This window comes from Eubalaena glacialis, chromosome 4 (genome assembly GCF_028564815.1).
Source record: "Eubalaena glacialis isolate mEubGla1 chromosome 4, mEubGla1.1.hap2.+ XY, whole genome shotgun sequence".
Classification (NCBI taxonomy): Eukaryota; Metazoa; Chordata; class Mammalia; order Artiodactyla; family Balaenidae; genus Eubalaena; species Eubalaena glacialis.
Window position 1 is genome coordinate 124588712 of NC_083719.1, and position 20421 is coordinate 124609132.

Genomic DNA, 20421 nt, shown 5'->3' on the forward strand with positions numbered 1-20421 from the left:
AGAGGCAGAGGGGTAGATGATACCATGAGCCAGATGAACTTGCCCTCTCTCCACTTCATCCACTCTGGAGAAATGACCAATCAAAATGTATGACTCAGCACATCCTGGAACCCTCTTAGCCCAGCCAGGACCTGCCCAGCCACTCTCTGAATCACAAGTGGTAATTTGTGATCCATCAGTGACCCAAACTCATCCACTTGGATTGTCTCTCTGCAGGCAGTCTACAGTTCTCCAGAAGCACAAAAAGTGTTAACTTCTAACATTTTTTTCTCTGGACCCCTGATAAATTCTATGGGTAAGAGTCTGATTTAATTGTTCCTCATTATCATCTGAGCTTGGGGCTTGGCTCTTCCTTTTATATGGGTGGCAAGATGTTGTTATTCCCCTTTGCCTGTTTACTGGCTATATTATTCTCTGAGGTAACTATCTCAAGAGATTCTGTAGAAGACAATAATCGTTATATTTTCCCCAGAGAAGCTTCATAAATACATCTCCAGAGCCAGCACAGATGAGCTGACAGATCACAAAATAGCATTTAAAGCTCTGCCCAGAGAAAGGTCAGAGCTGGAGGAAATCAGCTACTAAATCAGAACATCAGGAAAATAATCTGCAACCTGTTAGGTGTGACGTTTAAAAATCATCCACAATCTTTTTCATTGTGTAAATTATGGATTTTTGTTCATTTTATTGGAGGCTATAGGTTATGGTTTGAATCAGGCAAGTAAGTATGTGTATTACTGTCTCTGAGGCTTTTATGATCCCCTGCAATCAAAATTAGGTCCTTCTGTTAGTTTCTAGCACAGTATCCTGCACTTTTCCTTCATAGCCCTTACCACATTTTATAACTACATATTTGTTTATGCAAATATTTATGTTGTATAGATGATTAGGTTTAAGACAAAGGAAACCATGTTCCTTGGTTTACTCTTTTAGCCTCATCACCTGTATGATAAATATACAATAAATAGTTGTAAAATGGCCACTGGATAAACAAGTGTTCATTATGTATCAAGCTAATAATATATGCTGGGTTGCCGATGGATGGAGATGAGCAAAGCACAGATTCCTCAAAGTGTTCAGTCAAATGAGGAATTCAGGCAAAAAGAAACCTAATGGTTATGATACAATATAATACAATGCAACCATCTATAGCTAGGTTTCTGTAGTGTTCTGTAACAGAGAAACGGCTGGGTGCTGTGGAAGGGCAAAGAGGGATAACATCTAATTTATGTTTGGCAAGAAGAGGTCAGGAAAGACTAACGTAAAGGAGAAATGAACTCAGACAGAGTCTTTATGTCTCGTAAGATGTACATAAAAGTTTCTTCTGGCTAAAAAGGAAGTTTTAATGAACATTTATCATAACTATTATATGGTCGGTCCCTCAAATCCATTCTATCCACTGCCAACAAGATCTGTGTAAACTCTAGATTTTACATGTTTATGAATTTTAGATACATGGGTTTTGAACCTGGATATCCTGTACACACAAGATACACAAGGGTGGATGAGGTCATCTATGTGTGTTTTGATGAGGGCATTTAAGGTGTGTTTCTTCCCTTTTAGAACATTATAAGGCTACTTACGAGACAGAGAAAACGCACTTTGTAAGTTTCAAATCTTCTTACTCTACTGCTGGGTTTTTCTGAAGATGAAAACTTCTGGAAAGTTGACAACATATTCTAGAGAGAGAATGTGGGGAACTAGGTACTCTCATAAATTCCTGGTGGGGATTCAAAATGATACACCCTCTATGGAGATAATTTGGCAATATAGAGTCTAAAATTACATATGCCTTTGTCCTTTGTTTTAACAAACTTTATGTTAGCAAACCCACTTCTAGGAATCTATCTCAAAGTAGTTCTGGCCAAAATACAAAAAGCCAGATGCAAAAAGTTTTTCACTATTGCAGTATCAGTAATAGCAAAAGGCTGGAAACAACCTGAATGTCCTTCAGTAGGGAACAAGTTGAGTAAACAAGTGACACCCATAAAATGTAGCACTACACAGCTGAAAGAGAGAATGAGAAGTATCTTTATATACTTTTATGGTCTGCTGTCCAGCATATACTGTTAAGTGGAAAAAGCAATGTAGCCTCAATTGATCTACAGATTCTACAAAATGCCTATCAAAATCTCAGCTAGATTCTTTGAAAAAAAATGGCAAGCTGATCTTAAAATTCATATATAACTTCAAGGGATCTGAAACTCTAGAAATTCAAGGGACTAGCTAAAACAGTCTTGGAAAAAAACAAGGTTGGAGGGCTCACACATGGTTTCAAAACTTAATCCAAAGCTACAGTAATCAAGACAGTGTAGTACTGGCGTAACGATGGGTATGAAGCTGAATTGAGAGTCTGAAAACAAACCCTCCATTTATGATCAATTGACTTTTGACCAGTATGCCAAGACAATTCAATGGGTAAAAAGTCTTTTCAACTAATGGTACTGGGACAATGTGATATCCAAATGCAAAAGAATGAAGTTGGACCCCTACCTCACACTATATAAAAATGAACTCAAAATGGATAATAGACCTAAATATAAGAGCTAAAACTATAAAAACTCTTTTTAAAAAATAGGAGTAGATCCTTGTGACCTTGGATTAGGCAATGTTTTCTTATATATGACAACAAAAGCACAACTAATAAAAGAAAAAAATCGATAAATTGGACACAATCAAAATTTAAAACTTTTTTTCTTCAAAGACATCATCAGGAAAGTTAAAAGAGAACCCATGGAATGGAGAAAATATTTGCAGATCATATATCTGATAAGGGACCTGCATCTAGAATATGTAAAGGATTCCGACAACTCAATAATACAAAGAGAGATAAACCAGCTGGAAAATGGACAATGTGTCAGAATAGACATTTTTCCAAAGAAGATAAACAAATGGCCAATAAGCACATGAAAAGATGCTCAACATCACTAGACATTAGGGAGATACAAATCAAAACCACAATGATATACCACTTCACACCAATTAGAATGGCTACTATTTAAAAAATTGGAATATAACAAGGGTTGGCAAGGATATGGAGAAATTAGAACCAGTGTGTATTGCTGGTAGGAATGTAAAATGTTGCAGCCAGTGTGAAAAGTGGTTCTGCAGTTCTTCAAAAAGTTAAACATAGAATTACCATGCAATCCAGCAATTACTATCCTAAGTATATACTAAAATAATTGAAAGGGATTCAAACAGATACTTGTACACTAATATTCATAGCGGCGTTATTCACAGTAATCAAAAGGTAGAAACAATCCAAATGTCTGTCAACAGATGAATGGAAAAACAAAATGTGGTATATGCGTAGAGCAGAATCTTATTCAGCCTAAAAAGGAATGAAATTCTGATACATGCTACATGAATGAACCTTGAACACATTATACTAAGTGAAATAAGCCTGATGCAAAAGGACAAATGTTGTATAATTTCACTTACATGAGGTGCCTAAAATAGACAAATACATACAGATAGAAACAGAGTTTACCAGGGGTTGGGGAGAGGGAGAATAGGGAGGTATTATTTAACGGGTAGAGTTCTTGTTCGGGATGAAGAAAAAGTTCCGGAAAAAGGTAGTGGTGATGATTACACAACATTGTGAATGTACTTAATGGCATTGAATTGTACACTTGAAGTGGTTAATATGGTAAATCTTATGTTATATATATTTTACCACAATCAAAAAATATGTTTTAAAAAGTTATTAATAGACAAATGGTGGTATTAAAGAAAACAGAGAGGGATAGGAGATTTTTTCTCAATATACCTTGTTTTGCAGATTTGACTTTGACTTTATAAAATGCATAAATACTTTATATAACTCTAAAACAAAATGAAAATTTAAAAACAATCCCCCCAAGTGGAATGTATAATAAAACAAATGAACCCAAGTATCTATCCAGTTTGAGGCATAACCACACAGAAATGTACTATTTCAAGTGAGTTTCAAACAATGACTTTACTATATATCATTAGTGGAATTATACCTTAATGACAAAAAAGAATAGCAATATCTTAAAGTGTTTTCAGTGACGGTATTGTTGAAGGTAATGTTTATATTGCTATTCTGTAAGTGTTTTACATCTATTATGGATAAAGCAAACAGCATGGAGGGTAATTTGGTAAAAACTTGAGAGATCTCAAAATCGTTGAGAACTAGGATTTTCAGTAAGGAAGAAAGGAGTTACTGATATAATAGTGATGAGATTAAGAGTCGCTGCAGTCTTGAATATAAATTGAAACTATCATTATGAATTTACGGTGCATTTATCTTCAATTACGTTTGTGTATGCATATATATATATTATACCTATACTTATGTCAAATATCTGTATCTATTCCTAGCTCTAGCCATTGAAAAGACCTAGTAACAATGACAATCCAATTGCAGCAGACACTTCTATCGCTCAGTCTGGAGGAGGAAATATCTTTTCATATCAGAAAGTCATAAAGCTATCAAAACCTACTAGGGTCATATCAAAATAACACATGATCCAACTTGACTATGTTCCTACTGGCCAAAGAATGGACATCAATAAGGGTGATAACATCAAACCCATGATTTCATTATGATTTTTAAAAAAAACTTACTGATTGCTTTGGGAGGATTCTAGGAAACCAACAAATCATTTTGAAAAGTGATAAATAAAAGACTTCAGCATTTGTTTTACGTTTCCTGGATGAACTGTACCTCAAAGTAACTAAATAATTGCTGAAAGCCAATTTCTCTTTATAAAAGTATTCCAGCTAAAATACAAAGGAGAAATGATAGAATTCAAATATGACAACCCATAAGAACTTTTTGGATCTAGGCATTCAGATGCCTTTTTGGATCTAGGCATTCACCATGAAAAGAAAGACTTACTGATTATCTACCTCCTGCTCAAAGTACACACCACCACCTGTGAAGTAGTCCTGCCCGCCCCCCCTGCATCAGACCTGAATCTGAGCAAACCTTAAGATCTAACCAGCAATTTTCACAAAATACAGAGAGCTGTGAAACATGTACAAAGACAAGCCAGAAACGCAAACAGCGCAAAATTCAGGCTGTGGAACTGCTACAGCAAAAATGATTTGGTTTCTTCAACAAAAAATTACTAGGAATAAAAGAAGAGTTGATCAGGGAAGCTATAGAATAAAAAAACATCTCAAAGGCACATAAACCAAGGACAAAGTATGGACCTTGTTTGAATCCATTTAAAGGACCCAAATATTCTATAAAAGTTCCTTTTTAAAAGAAGACATTTAATCATATATTAACGCATATATGTGGAATCTAGAAAAATGGTACAGATGAACCGGTTTGCAGGGCAGAAATAGAGACACAGATGTAGAGAACAAACGTATGGACACTAAGGGGGGAAAGCGGTGGGGGGGGAAGCGGTGGGGGGGGGCGGGGGGGGATGAATTGGGAGATTGGGATTGACATATATACACTAACATGCATAAAATAGATAACTAATAAGAACCTGCTGTATTAAAAATAAAATAAAATAAAAATAACTGAAAAATAAAAGCAGACATTTATAGAACAATCAGGGAATTGGGAACATTGAGTATTTGGTGAAAACCTCGAGTCTAGGTAATTTATATAGATTAGAAGCTGACTCATCTGTGTTAGTTCCTTTCCTGATGAGACAACATAGATCATTTTTTCTTTTTCTAATGGAAATATATTTGACATCTAACATTGTGCAGATTTAAAGTGTACAACATGTTAATCTGACACATTTATATATTGTACTATGGTTGCAAAGGTTAGCACCTTTGTTGAGTTATATAATGACCCCTTTTTTTTAGTGGTTGGAATCATTAAATTCTAATCTCTTGGCAAGTTTATTGATTATAATATAGTATTGTTGTCTATATTCACTATACCATGTACTAGATCACTGGGATCTAGTACAAGGAGACAAAATATATTAGGTATATCAAAGTAGAAATATTTTTGTTGTATTTATTAGGGCTTTTAAATATAAAAATAAAATGATGTAATCTTACTGTTTAGATAACTGGTTATCTTATTTTCAAAAAAAATTTTATGCATATACCAGCATATTTGTGTAATATGTTTCCTTTTGTGGTTGTGTTTATATACCCTTTTTTTACTGTATAGTTTTTATGTACACTAAGCATTCATGTACTGTAATGCATATTATAGTCTAAACATTTTCTTTCCCTCACTTTATCTCATAATATCTTGAAAATCTTTTCATATGAGAATATAGATTTGTCTTATTTTTTAAAAATTGCTCTATAATCAGTAACATGAATTTACCATAATTTATTCACATGTTCCCCTATTAATGGGCATGCAAATTGTTTTTTACATTTTTTTTTTTTTTTAATTTATTTTTGGCTGTGTTGGGTCTTCGTTTCTGTGCGAGGGCTTCCTCTAGTTGCGGCAAGTGGGGGCCACTCTTCATCGCGGTGCGCGGGCCTCTCACTGTCGCGGCCTCTCTTGTTGCGGAGCACAGGCTCCAGACGCGCAGGCTCAGTAGTTGTGGCTCACGGGCCTAGTTGCTCCGCGGCATGTGGGATCTTCCCAGACCAGGGCTCGAACCCGTGTCCCCTGCATTGGCAGGCAGACTCTCAACCACTGCGCCACCGGGGAAGCCCCGCAAATTGTTTTTGATTTTATATGACGTACTGTGTACCCTTACAAGTACATCTTGGTGTGATTTTTCAAGTGTATCTATAGTGAAAGTTTCTAGCAGTGAAATTACAGGGTCAAACACCATGTGTTTTTTCAAGAGGTGTTTCCAAATTGTCCTCAAAGGCACTTTTACCAAACTACCTTCCATCCAGAGCACATGAGAGTGCCCAGTTCTCCAAGTTGTCACCGAGTGTGCCTCGCCTCCAGCCTTGATGGAAGTGTTCTCACTCTGACACACTGAGTAGGAGTCAAACACGCTTGTTTAGGTTGTAAATTCCCTCCTTCTAAATTTATAGCAGAGAGAATTTAGATTCTTGTCTCAACTTGGTTCCCATGTTATCCTAGCCATGTACCTTTCTTTTACTTCAGTTTGTCATGCATGCTTTGGAAATTCAGTTCAAACACACACACACACACACCAACAACTGGGCATAGTTATTTATAAACTGTTGAAATCTGACTTTTGCAAACCTTAGGTTTTCTGTATTGTCATGGCAAATTCGTTAGATGAAATGATACTAGCTTGGTGTTATTTTTTTGTGAGTTTCACACTAGACACACTTTAGAAAATTACTACAGAGCCACAAGAAGAGAAATATGATAGACCAGTGCTCCAAAGAAAGACTATGGGACAGTGCACCCTAATCTCCTCTTTGCCCATTCCTCAGGGATCTCTCCTCACAAGGGCTAATGATTTTCCTAAACTGTGAAAAGCTTGCTGTGGGCACTCCCTGGTCAGAGTCTGAAAAACACAGATTTATTTTTCTACCATTTTAGTGCATAGGACAACAATGGTTCTTAAAAACACTTCTGTGGAGGTCCCTGGCCGAAGATCAGAAATGTCCCACCATTGGAATGAGACTACCCAAGAGGCATACAAATTGAATTTTGAGAGCTGAATTGAAGGGCACGTAAATAAGTATCCTACTCCCTGACAGGATTTTATTATAAGCTTTAGATGCTTTTTTGTCTCATGAACTTTATTGGCCACTGTGCACACAACATGTATATTAACTGCATGGGTTTAGGTGCAATCCCGCCTCCACAATTTCCTAACATGTGGTTCTTGAGCAAATATCTAATCTTTCTACACCGTAATCTTTTCTTTTCCCCCCAATCACTGTCCTCTTTTTTGCAACAATTTTATTGAGGTGTATTTTACACATCATAAAATTCACCCGTTTCAAGTGTTCAATTCAGTGATCCTAAGTAATTTTACTGAGTGGTGCAAATCACCATAAATCAATTTTAGAAACTTGTATCCTGCTAGTAAGATCCTTTGTGCCCATTTAGTTAATCCCCATTCCAACCCTGAGCCCCAGGCAACTAATAATCTACTTTCTATATCTATAAATTTGCCTTTTCTGACAATTTCATATAAATGGAATTATAAATATGTAATCTCTTGTGTCTCGCTCCTTTCGTGTAGCATAATGTTTATGGGGTTCATCCATTATGTAGTCTGTGCTATTAATTCGTTCCTTTTTAGAGCTGAATAGTATGTCACTATACGGATGTACCACATTTTGTCTGTTCCTTCACCAGTTGATGGACATGTAGCTTGTCTCCAGTTTGGGGCAATAATGAATAATGCTGCAATGAACACTTGTATACAAGTCTTTGCGTAGAAATGTGATTTTACTTCTCTTGGATAGATACCTAAGAGTGGAACTGCTGGGTGATATGGTAATTTAATGTTTAACTTTTTGAGAGACTCACAAACTGTTTTCCAAAGTGACTGCACCATTTACATTTCCACCAGCAATGTATAAGGGTTCCCTTTTCTCTACATCCTAGAGCTGACATTTGTTATTGTCTATTTTATTTATTACAGCCATTCAGATGAGCATGGCATTGTGGTTTTAGTTTCCATTTCTCTAATGCCTAGCAATGTTAGGCATCTTTTCATGTGTATCATCTGTTCCTATCTTTGCCCACTTTTTTCTTGGGTTGTATTATTATTGAATTGTAGTAGTCCTTTGTAAATTCTGGGTATAATCCTTTTATCTGTTACATATTTGGCAAATATTCTCTCCTAGTCTGTTGCTTGCCTTGTCATTTTCTTAATGGTGTCTTTTGAAGTGCAACAATTTTGAATTTAGATAAACTCTAATTTATCAAGTTTTTAATAGACCTTGCTTTTAGTATTGTATCTAGGAAAGTTTTGCCTAATCCAAGGTCTCAAAGATTTTATCCTGTGTTTTACTCTAAAAGTTTTGTTGTTTTTGCACTTACATCTATGATCCATTTGAGTTATTTTTATGTATGGTGTGCAGGTCTAAGTTCATCATTTTTGGATGTGAATATCTAATTGACCCAGCACCATTTGTTAAACCGATTATCTTTTCCTGGCATCTTAGTCAAAAATCAATTGACTATAAATATAAAGATATATTTCTGAACTCTTAGTTCTGTTCCATTGACCTATACCTCTACATTATGCCAGTACCACACTACGTTGATAACTACAGCTTTATAGTACATTTAGAAATTGGGAAGTGAAAGTCCTCTGATTTTTTTCTTCTTCAACATCATTTTGGCTATTCTAGGTGTTTTGCATTTCCTTATAAATTTAAGAGATGCATGTCAATTCATGCAAAAACAAAAAGCCTGCTGGGAATTCGATAGGAATTGCACTGACTCTATACATATTTGGGGGCATAATTGACATCTTAACAATATTTGAGTCTTTCAATTTATGAACATGGAATGTTTCTCCAGTTATTTAGATCTTTAATTTCCCTGAGCAGAGTTTTGTGATTTTTTGGTGTATGTCTTGCTCTTCTTTGCTAAATTTTAATATTCCTAAGCATTTTATTATTTTTGAACTTTTCTGAACACAATTGTATTCTTAATTTTATTTCCATTTTGTTCATTGCTTATATAGAAAAATACAATTGGTTTCTGTGTATTGATCTTGTATCCTGAAACCTTGCTACCTTGATTATTAGTTCTAATAGTATTTTGTAGTTCCCTTATGATTTTTCTATATGCAGAATCATGTTGTCTGTAATTAAAGGAAGTTTCATTTCTTCCTTTCCAATATGCCATTCTTCCTTCCTTCCTTCCTCCCTGCCTTCCTCTCTCCCTCCCTCCCTCCCTCCTTCCCTTTTTTTCTTTCACTGAAAAGAAGTGAGAGGAGGTATTCTTGCCTTGTTTCTGATCTTAGAGGGGAAAGTATTCAACCTTTGGGTTTTATTGCAGATACCCTTTATCAAATTGAGGAAGCTCCCTTCCATTTCAACTTTGTTAAGAGTTTTTATCACAGATGAGTGCTGTGTTTTGTCAAATGCTTTTCCAGTGTCTATTGAGATGATCATAATGTTTTGTCCATTATTCTATTAATATGATGTATTATATTCATTGATTTTCAGATATTAATCCCACTTGGTCATGGTGTATAACTTTTTAAATATGTTGATGGGTTTGGTTTGCTATTTTTTCTGATGACTAAACCTGAATTTCTACCATTAGTAAAAATGAGGATAAAGATATTACCGAGAGAATCAGCGGACATCACGCATGGCAGAGAATCTAACATGAGGAGCACAGGAATCACAACTAACTGCTGAACAATCATCGACAGGAAGACACTGGAACTCACCAAAAAAGATACCCCACATCCAAAGACAAAGGAGAAGCCGCAATGAGACGGTAGGAGGGGCGCAATCACAATAAAATCAAATCCCATAACTGCTGGGTGGGTGACTCACAAACTGGAGAACACTTATACCACACAAGTCCACCCCCTGGAGTGAAGGTTCTGAGCCCCACGTCAGGCTTCCCGACCTGGGGGTCCGGCAATGGGAGGAACTCCTAGAGAATCAGACTTTGAAGGCTAGTGGGATTTGATTGTAGGACTTCAACAGGACTGGGGAAAGCAGAGACTCCACTTTTGGAGGGCACACACAAAGTAGTGTGCACAGCAGGACCCAGGGGGAAGGAGTAGTGACCCCATAGGAGACTGAACCAGACCTACCTGCTAGTGTTGAAGGGTCTCCTGCAGAGGTGGGAGGCGGCTGTGGCTCACCATGGGGACAAGGACACTGGCAGCAGAAGTTCTGGGAAGTACTCCTTGGTGTGAACCCTCCCAGAGGTCACCATTAGCCCCACCAAAAAGCCTGTAGTCTTCAGTGCTGGGTTGCCTCAGGCCAAACAACCAACAGGGAGGGAACTCAGTCCCACCCATCAGCAGACAAGCGGATTAAAGTTTTACTGAGCTCTGCCCACCAGAGCAACACCCAGCTCTACCCACCACCAGTCCCTCCCATCAGGAAGCTTGCACAAGCCTCTTAGGTAGCCTCATCCACCAGAGGGCAGACAGCAGAAGCAAGAAGAACTACAATCCTGCAGCCTGTGGAACGAAAACCACATTCACAGAAAGATAGATAACATGAAAAGGCAGAGGACTATGTACCAGATGAAGGAACAAGATATAACCCCAGAAAAACAACTAAATGAAGTGGAGATAGGCAACCTTCCAGAAAAAGAATTCAGAATAATGATAGTGAGGATGATCCAGGACCTCAGAAAAAGAACGGAGGCAAAGATCGAGAAGATGCAAGAAATGTTTAACAAAGACCTAGAAGAATTAAAGAACAAACAAACAGAGATGAACAATACAATAACTGAAATGAAAAATACACTAGAAGGAATTAATAGCAGAATAAATGAGGCAGAAGAATGGATAAGTGACCTGGAAGTCAGAATGGTGGAATTCACTACCATAGAACAGAATAAAGAAAAAAGAATGAAAAGAAATGAAGACAGCCTAAGAGACCTCTGGGACAACATTAAATGCACAAACATTCGCATTATAGGGGTCCCAGAAGGAGAAGAGAGAGAGAGAGGACCTGAGAAAATATTTGAAGAGATTATAGTCGAAAACTTCCCTAACATGGGAAAGGAAATAGCCACCCAAGTCCAGGAAGCGCAGAGAGTCCGAGACAGGATAAACCCGAGGAGAAACTTGCCGCACCACATAGTAATCAAATTGACAAAAATTAAAGACAAAGAAAAATTATTAAAAGCAACAAGGGAGAAATGACAAATGACATACAAGGGAACTCCCATATGATTAACAGCTGATTTCTCAGAAGAAGCACTACAAGCCAGAAGGGAGTGGCATGATATACTTAAAGTGATGAAAGGGAAGAACCTACAACCAAGATTACTCTAACCGTCAAGGATCTCATTCAGATTCGACGGAGAAATCAAAAGCTTTACAGACAAGCAAAAGCTAAGAGAATTCAGCACCACCAAACCAGCTCTACAACAAATGCTAAAGGAACTTCTCTAAGTGGGAAACACAAGAGAAGAAAAGGAACTATGAAAACAAACCCAAAACAATTAAGAAAATGGTAATAGGAACATACATATCAATAATTACCTTAAATGTGAATGGATTAAAAGCTCCAACCAAAGGACACAGGTTCACTGAATGGATACAAAAACAAGACCCATATATATGCTGTCTACAAGAGACCTACTTCAGACCTAGGGACACATGCAGACTGAAAATGAGTGTGAAAATGACTATATTACCCAAAGCAATCTACAGATTCAATGCAATCCCTATCAAATTACCAATGGCATTTTTTACAGAACTAGAACAAAAATTCTTAAAATTTCTATGGAGACACAAAAGACCCCGAATAGCTAAAGCAATATTGAGAAAGAAAAACGGAGCTGGAGGAATCAGACTCCCTGACTTCAGACTATACTACAAAGCTACAGTAACCAACACAATATGGTACTGGTGCAAAAACAGAAATACAGATCAATTGAACAGGATAGAAAGCCCAGAGATAAACCCACGCACCTATGGTCAACTAATCTATGACAAAGGAGGCAAGGATATACAATGGAGAAAAGACAGTCTCTTCAATAAGTGGTGTTGGGAAAACTGGACAGCTACATGTAAAAGAATGAAATTAGAACACTCCCTAACACCATACACAAAAATAAACTCAAACTGGATTGAAGACCTAAATGTAAGATCGGACACTATAAAACTCTTAGAGGAAAACATAGGCAGAACACCCTTTGACATAAATCACAGCAAGATCCTTTTTGATGCACCTCCTAGAGTAATGGAAATAAAAACCAAAAATAAACAAATGGGACCTAATGAAACTTAAAAGATTTTGCACAGCAAAGGAAACTATTAGCAAGACGAAAAGACAACCCTCAGAATGTGAGAAAATATTTGCAAACGAATCAACAAAGGATTAATCTCCGAAATATACAAACAGCTCATGCAGTTCAATATTAAAAAAACAAACAACCCAATTAAAAAATGGGCAGAAGACCTACATAGACATTTCTCCAAAGAAGACATACAGATGGCCAAGAGGCACATGAAAAGCTGCTCAACATCACTAATTATTAGAGAAATGCAAATCAAAACTGCAATGAGGTATCACTTCACACTGGTTACAATGGGCATCATCAGAAAATCTACAAACAACAAATGCTGAAGCGGGTGTGGAGAACAGGGAACCCTCTTGCACTGTTGGTGGGAATGTAAATTGATACAGCCACTATGAAAAACAGTATGGAGGTTCCTTTAAAAACTAATAATAGAACTACCATACGACCCAGCAATCCCACTACTGGGCATATACCCAGAGAGAACCATAATTCAAAAAGACACGTGCACCCCAATGTTCATTGCAGCACTATTTACAGTAGCCAAGACATGGAAACAACCTAAATGTCCATGGACAGACGAATGGATAAAGAAGATGTGGTATATATATACAGTGGAATACTACTCAGCCATAAAAAGGAACGAAATTGGGTCATTTGTAGAGATGTGGATGGACCTTGAGACTGTCATACAGAGTGAAGTAAGTCAGAAAGAGAAAAACAAATATCATATATTAACGCATGTATGTGGAACCTAGAAAAATGGTACAGATGAACCGGTTTGCAAGGCAGAAATAGAGACACAAATGTAGAGAACAAACGCATGGACACCAAGGGGGGGAAAGCCGTGGGGGGTGGGGTTGGTGGGGGTTGTGGTGGGATGAATTGGGAGATTGGGATTGACATGTATACACTAATATGTATAAAATAGATAACTAATAAGAACCTGCTGTATAAAAAAATAAATAAAATTTTTAGAAAAAGATATTCCTTACCTCACAGGTTTATAGTAACAATCAAATGCAATAATATACATAAAGTACCTAGCATGGTATCTGATACATAGTAAGAGCTCAGTTAATGGTAATCATGTTGATTATACCACTGACAATAAATATATTCATAAAAGGGAACCCTCCCACACTGTTGGTAGGAATGTAAATTGGTGCAGCCACCATGGGAAACAGTATAGAGGTTCCTTTAAAAACTAAAAATAGAGTTACCATATGATCCAGCAATCCCACTTCTGGGCATATATCCAGAAAAGACAAAAGCTCTAATTTGAAAAGATACATGCACCCCAATGTTCATAGTGGCACTATTTACAATAGCCAAGACATGGAAGCAACCTAAGTGTCCATCAACAGATGAATGGATAAAGAAGTTGTGGTATATATATACATACACAATGAAATATTACTCAGCCATAAAAACAAATGAAATAATGCCATTTGCAGCAACATGGATGGACCTAGAGATTATCGTACTAAATGAAGTAAGTCAGAGAAAGACAAATATAATATCACTTATATGTGGAATCTAAAAGAATAGCACAAATGAACTTATTTACAAAACAGAAACAGACTCACAGACATAGAAAACAAACTTATGGTCACCAAAGGGGAAGGGGGGGAGGGATAAATTGTGAGTACAGAATTAACAGATGCACCACTACCATATATAAAATAGATAAACAACAAGGATTTACTATACAGTACAGGGACCTATATTCGATATCTTATAATAAACTATAATGGAAAAGAATCAAAAAAATATAGATATACATATGTATGTGTAACTGAATCACTTTGCTGTACACCTGAAACTAACACAATATTGTAAATCAACTATAAATCAATCAGTATCTTCATATAATTACCTCATATAAAATAATAGGAAACAATTGCATAAAACAAGTTAATCTGCCTAATACCAGAGTTATATTACATTCATGGGTGGAAGAAGAAAGGTAATTATAATAGCTATCTTCCAAGTACTTCCATGTACTCTTTTAAGCACTGTATGTGTATTAACTACACTTGATCTTCCCAACAGCCCTATGAGGTATATACTACTATAGATGGGCATGCTGAGGGCTTATATAACTTGCTCCATCCAGTTTTAAAGATGTTAAAGGGCAGAGCTGGGATTTGAACACAAGCAGTCTGTCCCCAGGACCAAGTTCCTTACCACCACGCTATGAGCCATGCTTTGCGCTAATTACTTTACAAACATTATATCTAATTTGCTCTTTGCCACATGGTACGTAAAATCATTTCCAATGTACAAATATCCTCTCAGAGTTTCAGCTTCCTTTAAGGGACTTGCTCCAAATTCACATGTGATATTTAAACCCAGGCCTGCCTAAAGCCTATTCATTTTCCATTTGTATTTTCCTTAAATGTGTTTTTAAATGGATTCCATCTTTGATGAATCAATGTCTTTTTCTACAAAAGCTGAGAGCTTTTAAAAGCAATATCTAATAATATTTGTCCTGCATTTCCCATGCTTTGCTAGATGGAGACATCAGAACTGACAGACATCAGAAATGGTAAAGTCTGAATGAGGATTTGATACAATAGGTCTGGAATAAGCAGCAGGTTGCCCTAGTGTCATGGTCTTCAAGCTTTTTTTATCTTCAACCCACAGGAAGAAATCTATTTTTCATCACAACCCAGTAGATATATTCACAGAGACACACATTATATTCACAAAAACAATGTTTGGCCTTATATGTTAATAGCATTTATTTTATTTTATTCAGTCTATTTTATTTCTTCCAAAAAAGTGCTTGTTAGGACCAACCAAACTGATTTCACAACCATTAGTGCATTATGAGCCACAATTTGAAAAACCCTCCATTGGAAAATACTTTAGATCTCTTCCAGTGCTCCAATTCAGATTTATTTCAAAGTGGCCTGCATGAGACAGCTTCAAGAAGGTGAGCGACTGATTTGGTAGCCATGCTAATTCCTAAAAATAAAACCTAAGGAATGTATATCAGACCCACCCAAACCTGAGTTTTAATCTTGCTTTTCTCTTTCCTTTTTTTAGTTCCTTCATGAATTTGTTACTTTTTCTACAACTGTTTGTAGAGTCTACATTTCAGGAAGCATACAGGGACCGAGGAGTGAAGGATGAGTAAAAGCAGGCATGCTTCCTGATGACAGAGTGGGAATGAAAGCTGTTAATCCAAAAGCGTGCAGGAAAATATTTTCAAATTATGATAAGTTGAGCGAGCAAGAATATGGCACTGTGTGTAGCAGGGAGACAAGGTTTGATATGGAGTGTTAGAAGTGTCTCTGTGAGAAGTGTCCTTTGGGCTGAGACTGAAAGAGGAAGAGTCAATAAGCAGGTAGTAGACAGCATTGTGCGTGCAGGCAAGGTCACACCATATCACAGTCTTCTAAAGCTGGAGGGGGCATGAACTGCTAGCTGAGTAATGGAAGGAAATGATCTTCAAAATAAGTCTGGAATAGTAAACAGGGCCAGACCACACAGGGTCCTGCGGACCATGGAAAGAGGCGAAGGCGTTTTATGGGGCTGGATAACGTAAAACTCACATTGTAAAAAGATAACCATGGTGTGTAGAATGGATTGGAGAGGTTCAACATTACACAGAGAGAGCTGTGTATAGTCTATGGCAATATGATGGAGTAGGGTGGTGGTCCTTTGTTACTTATCTCCACTCTTACTGAGCAGACTTTACAATGCATTTCACATGCAGTGGGACCAGATTTATTAATTTTGGAGCTGTCAACTAACAAATAAGCCATGATATAGCATTTTTTAAAAGTAATGGAAATGCATCATTGAGTCTGTGGGATAAATGGCCAAGGTACAGGGAAGCTCTTTCACTTTTAAGTTTAAAAAAATCAGGTTATGATATGAACCTTCATATCCTAGTTATTACCAAACTGTGTTGTGCCCACATATTTTACTGGATATAGTTCTGGAAATTAAAATCTTATCTTCTCTCCCTCTGAGAGTCTAGGATCTGTGATAGAGGGCTTCAGGTCTGATGTGCTGAAGGGGAAAAAGGATTTTTAACAGCCAACTGGCTCCATGATTAAATAAATTTAAAATCATACTGGGCAAGGGAAGCGTGTTGCCTCTTGCCTGGGCTGCTTCTTCTCTGACTAATAATCCCCCGCATGGCCGGACACTGTCGTTAACTTGACACAACTGGCACCTTTATCAGTTTGTTCTTTGAATAAAAATCGCTGAGCCCAAGTAGCAATAAAAATGTTCGTTCACTTAGGGTGAATTTAATAATACCCTTGTCCCCCATTCGAGTTAAATAGAGTAATGGGAGAGGAGTCCTCTTCTCTGTCACCGGGTTTGGGACCTCCGCCTGCCTCCAGTGGGGAGCTGAATGCAGCCAATCACTGCTCTCTATGCGAACCCAGTCTGCCTGGGTTGTATCCATTGGCATCGAGTTACGTTCATGGTTAGCATTCTCTTCTCCCTTCTTTTGGTACCCAGTTCTCAAACACCTCATTTGCCAGCTATCCCAACAAGACACTGCTCACATCCCATGAGCCATCATCGTTTGTTATATTAGCTGAGGGCAGCCTAAGTGCAATAGATCCCGGGCAGGGTTACATATAACTAGCACATTATTACTTCCTGAAAGACCTGTAAAACACAATGGATGTAATGTGTAGTGGTGCAGCTGGGAGGATTCTGAACCAAATAGCCCAGGTCCAGGCACCTATCCTGGTGCCCATTAAACCTATGGCAGAGATGCCCAGCCAGTCCTTGCAAGGAGGTGAAGAATAACACTTCCTAAAAGACAATACCAAGGATGCGCTGCCCACATTTTTACAAGCACTTCTCGTGTTTCTGTCTAAATTCCCCCTAAGGGCTTAATTTCTGACATCTTCTGTGTGAATCAGTCCTCAGTGGTAAACAGAATTTTATTTACTGAACAAGTAAACACCGAGGACCTAGTCTTCATTAGAATGTTACTGCCTCAGATTAATGCTTCATTGAATTTCTCTTTTTTCTTTTGTTTGCAAGTCCTCTCCTCCTCTAGCACAATGATCACTCTAAAGAAGAAAATGTACTCAGTACAGTTCTCCCATCATTGATATTCTATGTTTGTTTCCTAAGCAAAGAATTTGTCACTAGAAATTCGTTTGCATCCTGGGCACTGCTTTGCAGACTCTTAATTCTGTGATTCAAATAAAACTTTAAAATACGATCTCAGTGACATGATGTCAAAAGAAACATGTCAAAATAGTGCTGATACAGAGAGCTTTTTGTGACTAGAAATCATGTCTGTGCTTTTAGGAAAACAAAACAAGTCATAGCAGTTGGAATGCATTTTTACAGAAGACTCTTTGCAGACAGCAGAGGCCAATTCTGCTGGCCTGTGTCTCCTTTCCTCTTCCCGTCCCTCCAGCCCATGCTCCTTCAAGTGTGAAGTCCCCGTCTGATCATACGTCCTGCTTAAACCTCTTCACCGTCTTTCCAACATGTACGGACTCGTGAACAAGCTCCTGTCATGGGATCTGCCCTCTATCTTTCTCTCCAGGCTCAAGCTTCCCCGTAACACCTGTCGTTCCAACAAACCCAGACTATTTTCCTTTCCCCCCTCACACTGTGTTCTTTCCCATGTCTGTGCTTAATTCGTGCTGTTTTCCTCTCTCAAATCTTACTTTTGGACCTGGAGACCCCTTCACCTCTACCATTTATTGGGTGTTTTACCTCGTGCAAATTACTTAAGCTTCACTGGGCCTTGATTTCCTCATTTGTAAAATGGGAGCATAAGAGCAGCATTGTGGGGTTAATGACACCACATCTGTGGAGTGCTTTAGAGTCTGCCCCAGAGATGTTGGCTTTATTTTGTAGTTATTATTATTGTCACCATCCTTCAAAATTTAACTCCGTTTTCTCCTCTGCTGAGAAGATTTCCCTTCCCTCCTTATCCCAAAGACTGAGTGAATTACTACCCTGTACTGTGCACTTACTTCTTTATTGCCCTTTTTATATCTTTTTCTTATCATTTAATGTGGTTCATGATTTGTTATAATGTTGCTGGGCAATGAAGTTGTTAGTGTGGAAAAATAAGCATGAGGTGCTTCAAGGAGGGCTTGTAACTCATATTTTATGGACCTCCTGCAACAGTGTGTTCAGGATATGATCGTTAATAATAGGTGAATAAATGGGGTGTTCTTTATTTCCTGGGCTTTATAGCTTTGTAGACCTCCAGTTAATGGGTTCTTACTATATGCCAGGAGTGACATTAAATATTATACTCATCATATTTAGTCTTTACTATGATCAAATGTGGAAGATCTTCTTATCATTCCCATTTTACACATGCGGAAACTGAGGGCCTGGAGTGAGTAACAGACCAGGACTCCCAAAGCCTGAACCCTTAGCTTAGGAAAGTTCTGCTCTGATCTGTAAGGTGTCCTTTGCCTCTGGGCCTCTTTAGTGTGTAAATGTATTTAAGCCACTTGCATTTCTAATTCCCCTCCAGGTACTCCTTCCAAGATGAGGAAGACATGTTCATGGTGGTGGACCTCCTGCTGGGCGGGGACCTGCGTTATCACCTGCAGCAGAATGTCCGCTTCCAGGAAGACACTGTGAAGCTCTTCATCTGTGAGCTGGCCATGGCCTTGGACTACCTGCGGAGCCAGCGCATCATTCACAGGTCAGTCAAGTCCAAGGGGACAGCCTTGGTCTGAATGCACAGGAGGGAATGTACAACCTGAAGCATTCAACGGGTCCTTGTAGAACGTGACATCTAATTCTTACTTAATTCTTACGACATCCCTGGAGGTAGGTGTATTGTCCCCACTTTTCAGATTAAAAAAAAAAACAAAAAAAAAAACTGAGCACATTGAGCTTAGTCTGCCCAAGGTCACAGTTAGTAAACAACAAGACCAGAATTAGTGAGTGTTGGTGCTGCTTATAACTAAGTCTAGACAAAGAGAAGAAAAGGTGACATATAGGAACTTAATAAATATTAAATGAATTAATCGAAAGAGAAATGGAGGAAGTGCATGAAGGGAAAGAAATAGAATGGGTAGGAAGAAAATTCTTTGGGGAGAAAATTTGAGTCCTAACATCTGCCTGTCATCTACCCTATTGTGAAGGCATGCTGCAGACAGAAGTCAGCAGAAGCAATGTATCTCCTTCACTTGGGGCATTTGTGTTAAAGACAAACAAAGAACACAAGTAGCTATAAACCCAAACAGACAACAGAGAGAAAAGGATAATACTTTATGTTTATATAGGAGTTCGTAGTTTTTATGGCAATTTCCTATATAATATCTCACTTGATCTCTGTAATAAGTGATAAGTGAGCTGAGCAGGTATAGTTAGACCAGTATTAAATATGAGATTTTGTTCCTTGGAGGCATTAAAATATCATCTAGGTTACTTATAAGAAGTTTGAACCTAATCACCATCAAAGCAGCTACTGTTTACCTGGCTTTCTATATGCCAGGTACTGCTAGGTACTTTCATATATTATCCTGTTAAATTCTCAAAACTCAAAGAGGACTCCACATTTCATTACAATATTCCCATTATACAGAGGAGAAAAGTGTGGCTCAAAGATTTGCCAAGGAGAGACCCTGACAATTGGCATTGCCAGG

The 20421-nt window shown here is 37.8% G+C and overlaps 2 protein-coding genes across 6 annotated transcripts in view; one reads left to right on the plus strand and one right to left on the minus strand.

Annotated features, from left to right (window-relative positions):
• Nucleotides 1–20421, minus strand: part of PPP2R2B (protein phosphatase 2 regulatory subunit Bbeta) — a 685183-nt gene that overhangs the window by 620103 nt on the left and 44659 nt on the right. The gene's annotated exons all lie outside the window — the stretch shown is intronic.
• Nucleotides 1–20421, plus strand: part of STK32A (serine/threonine kinase 32A) — a 127109-nt gene that overhangs the window by 51276 nt on the left and 55412 nt on the right. For all 4 annotated transcript variants that reach the window (XM_061189805.1, XM_061189804.1, XM_061189807.1 and 1 more), the window contains exon 5: nucleotides 19299–19472. In XM_061189805.1, the coding sequence (XP_061045788.1) occupies nucleotides 19299–19472 (174 nt within the window). The remainder of the gene's footprint in view (nucleotides 1–19298; nucleotides 19473–20421) is intronic.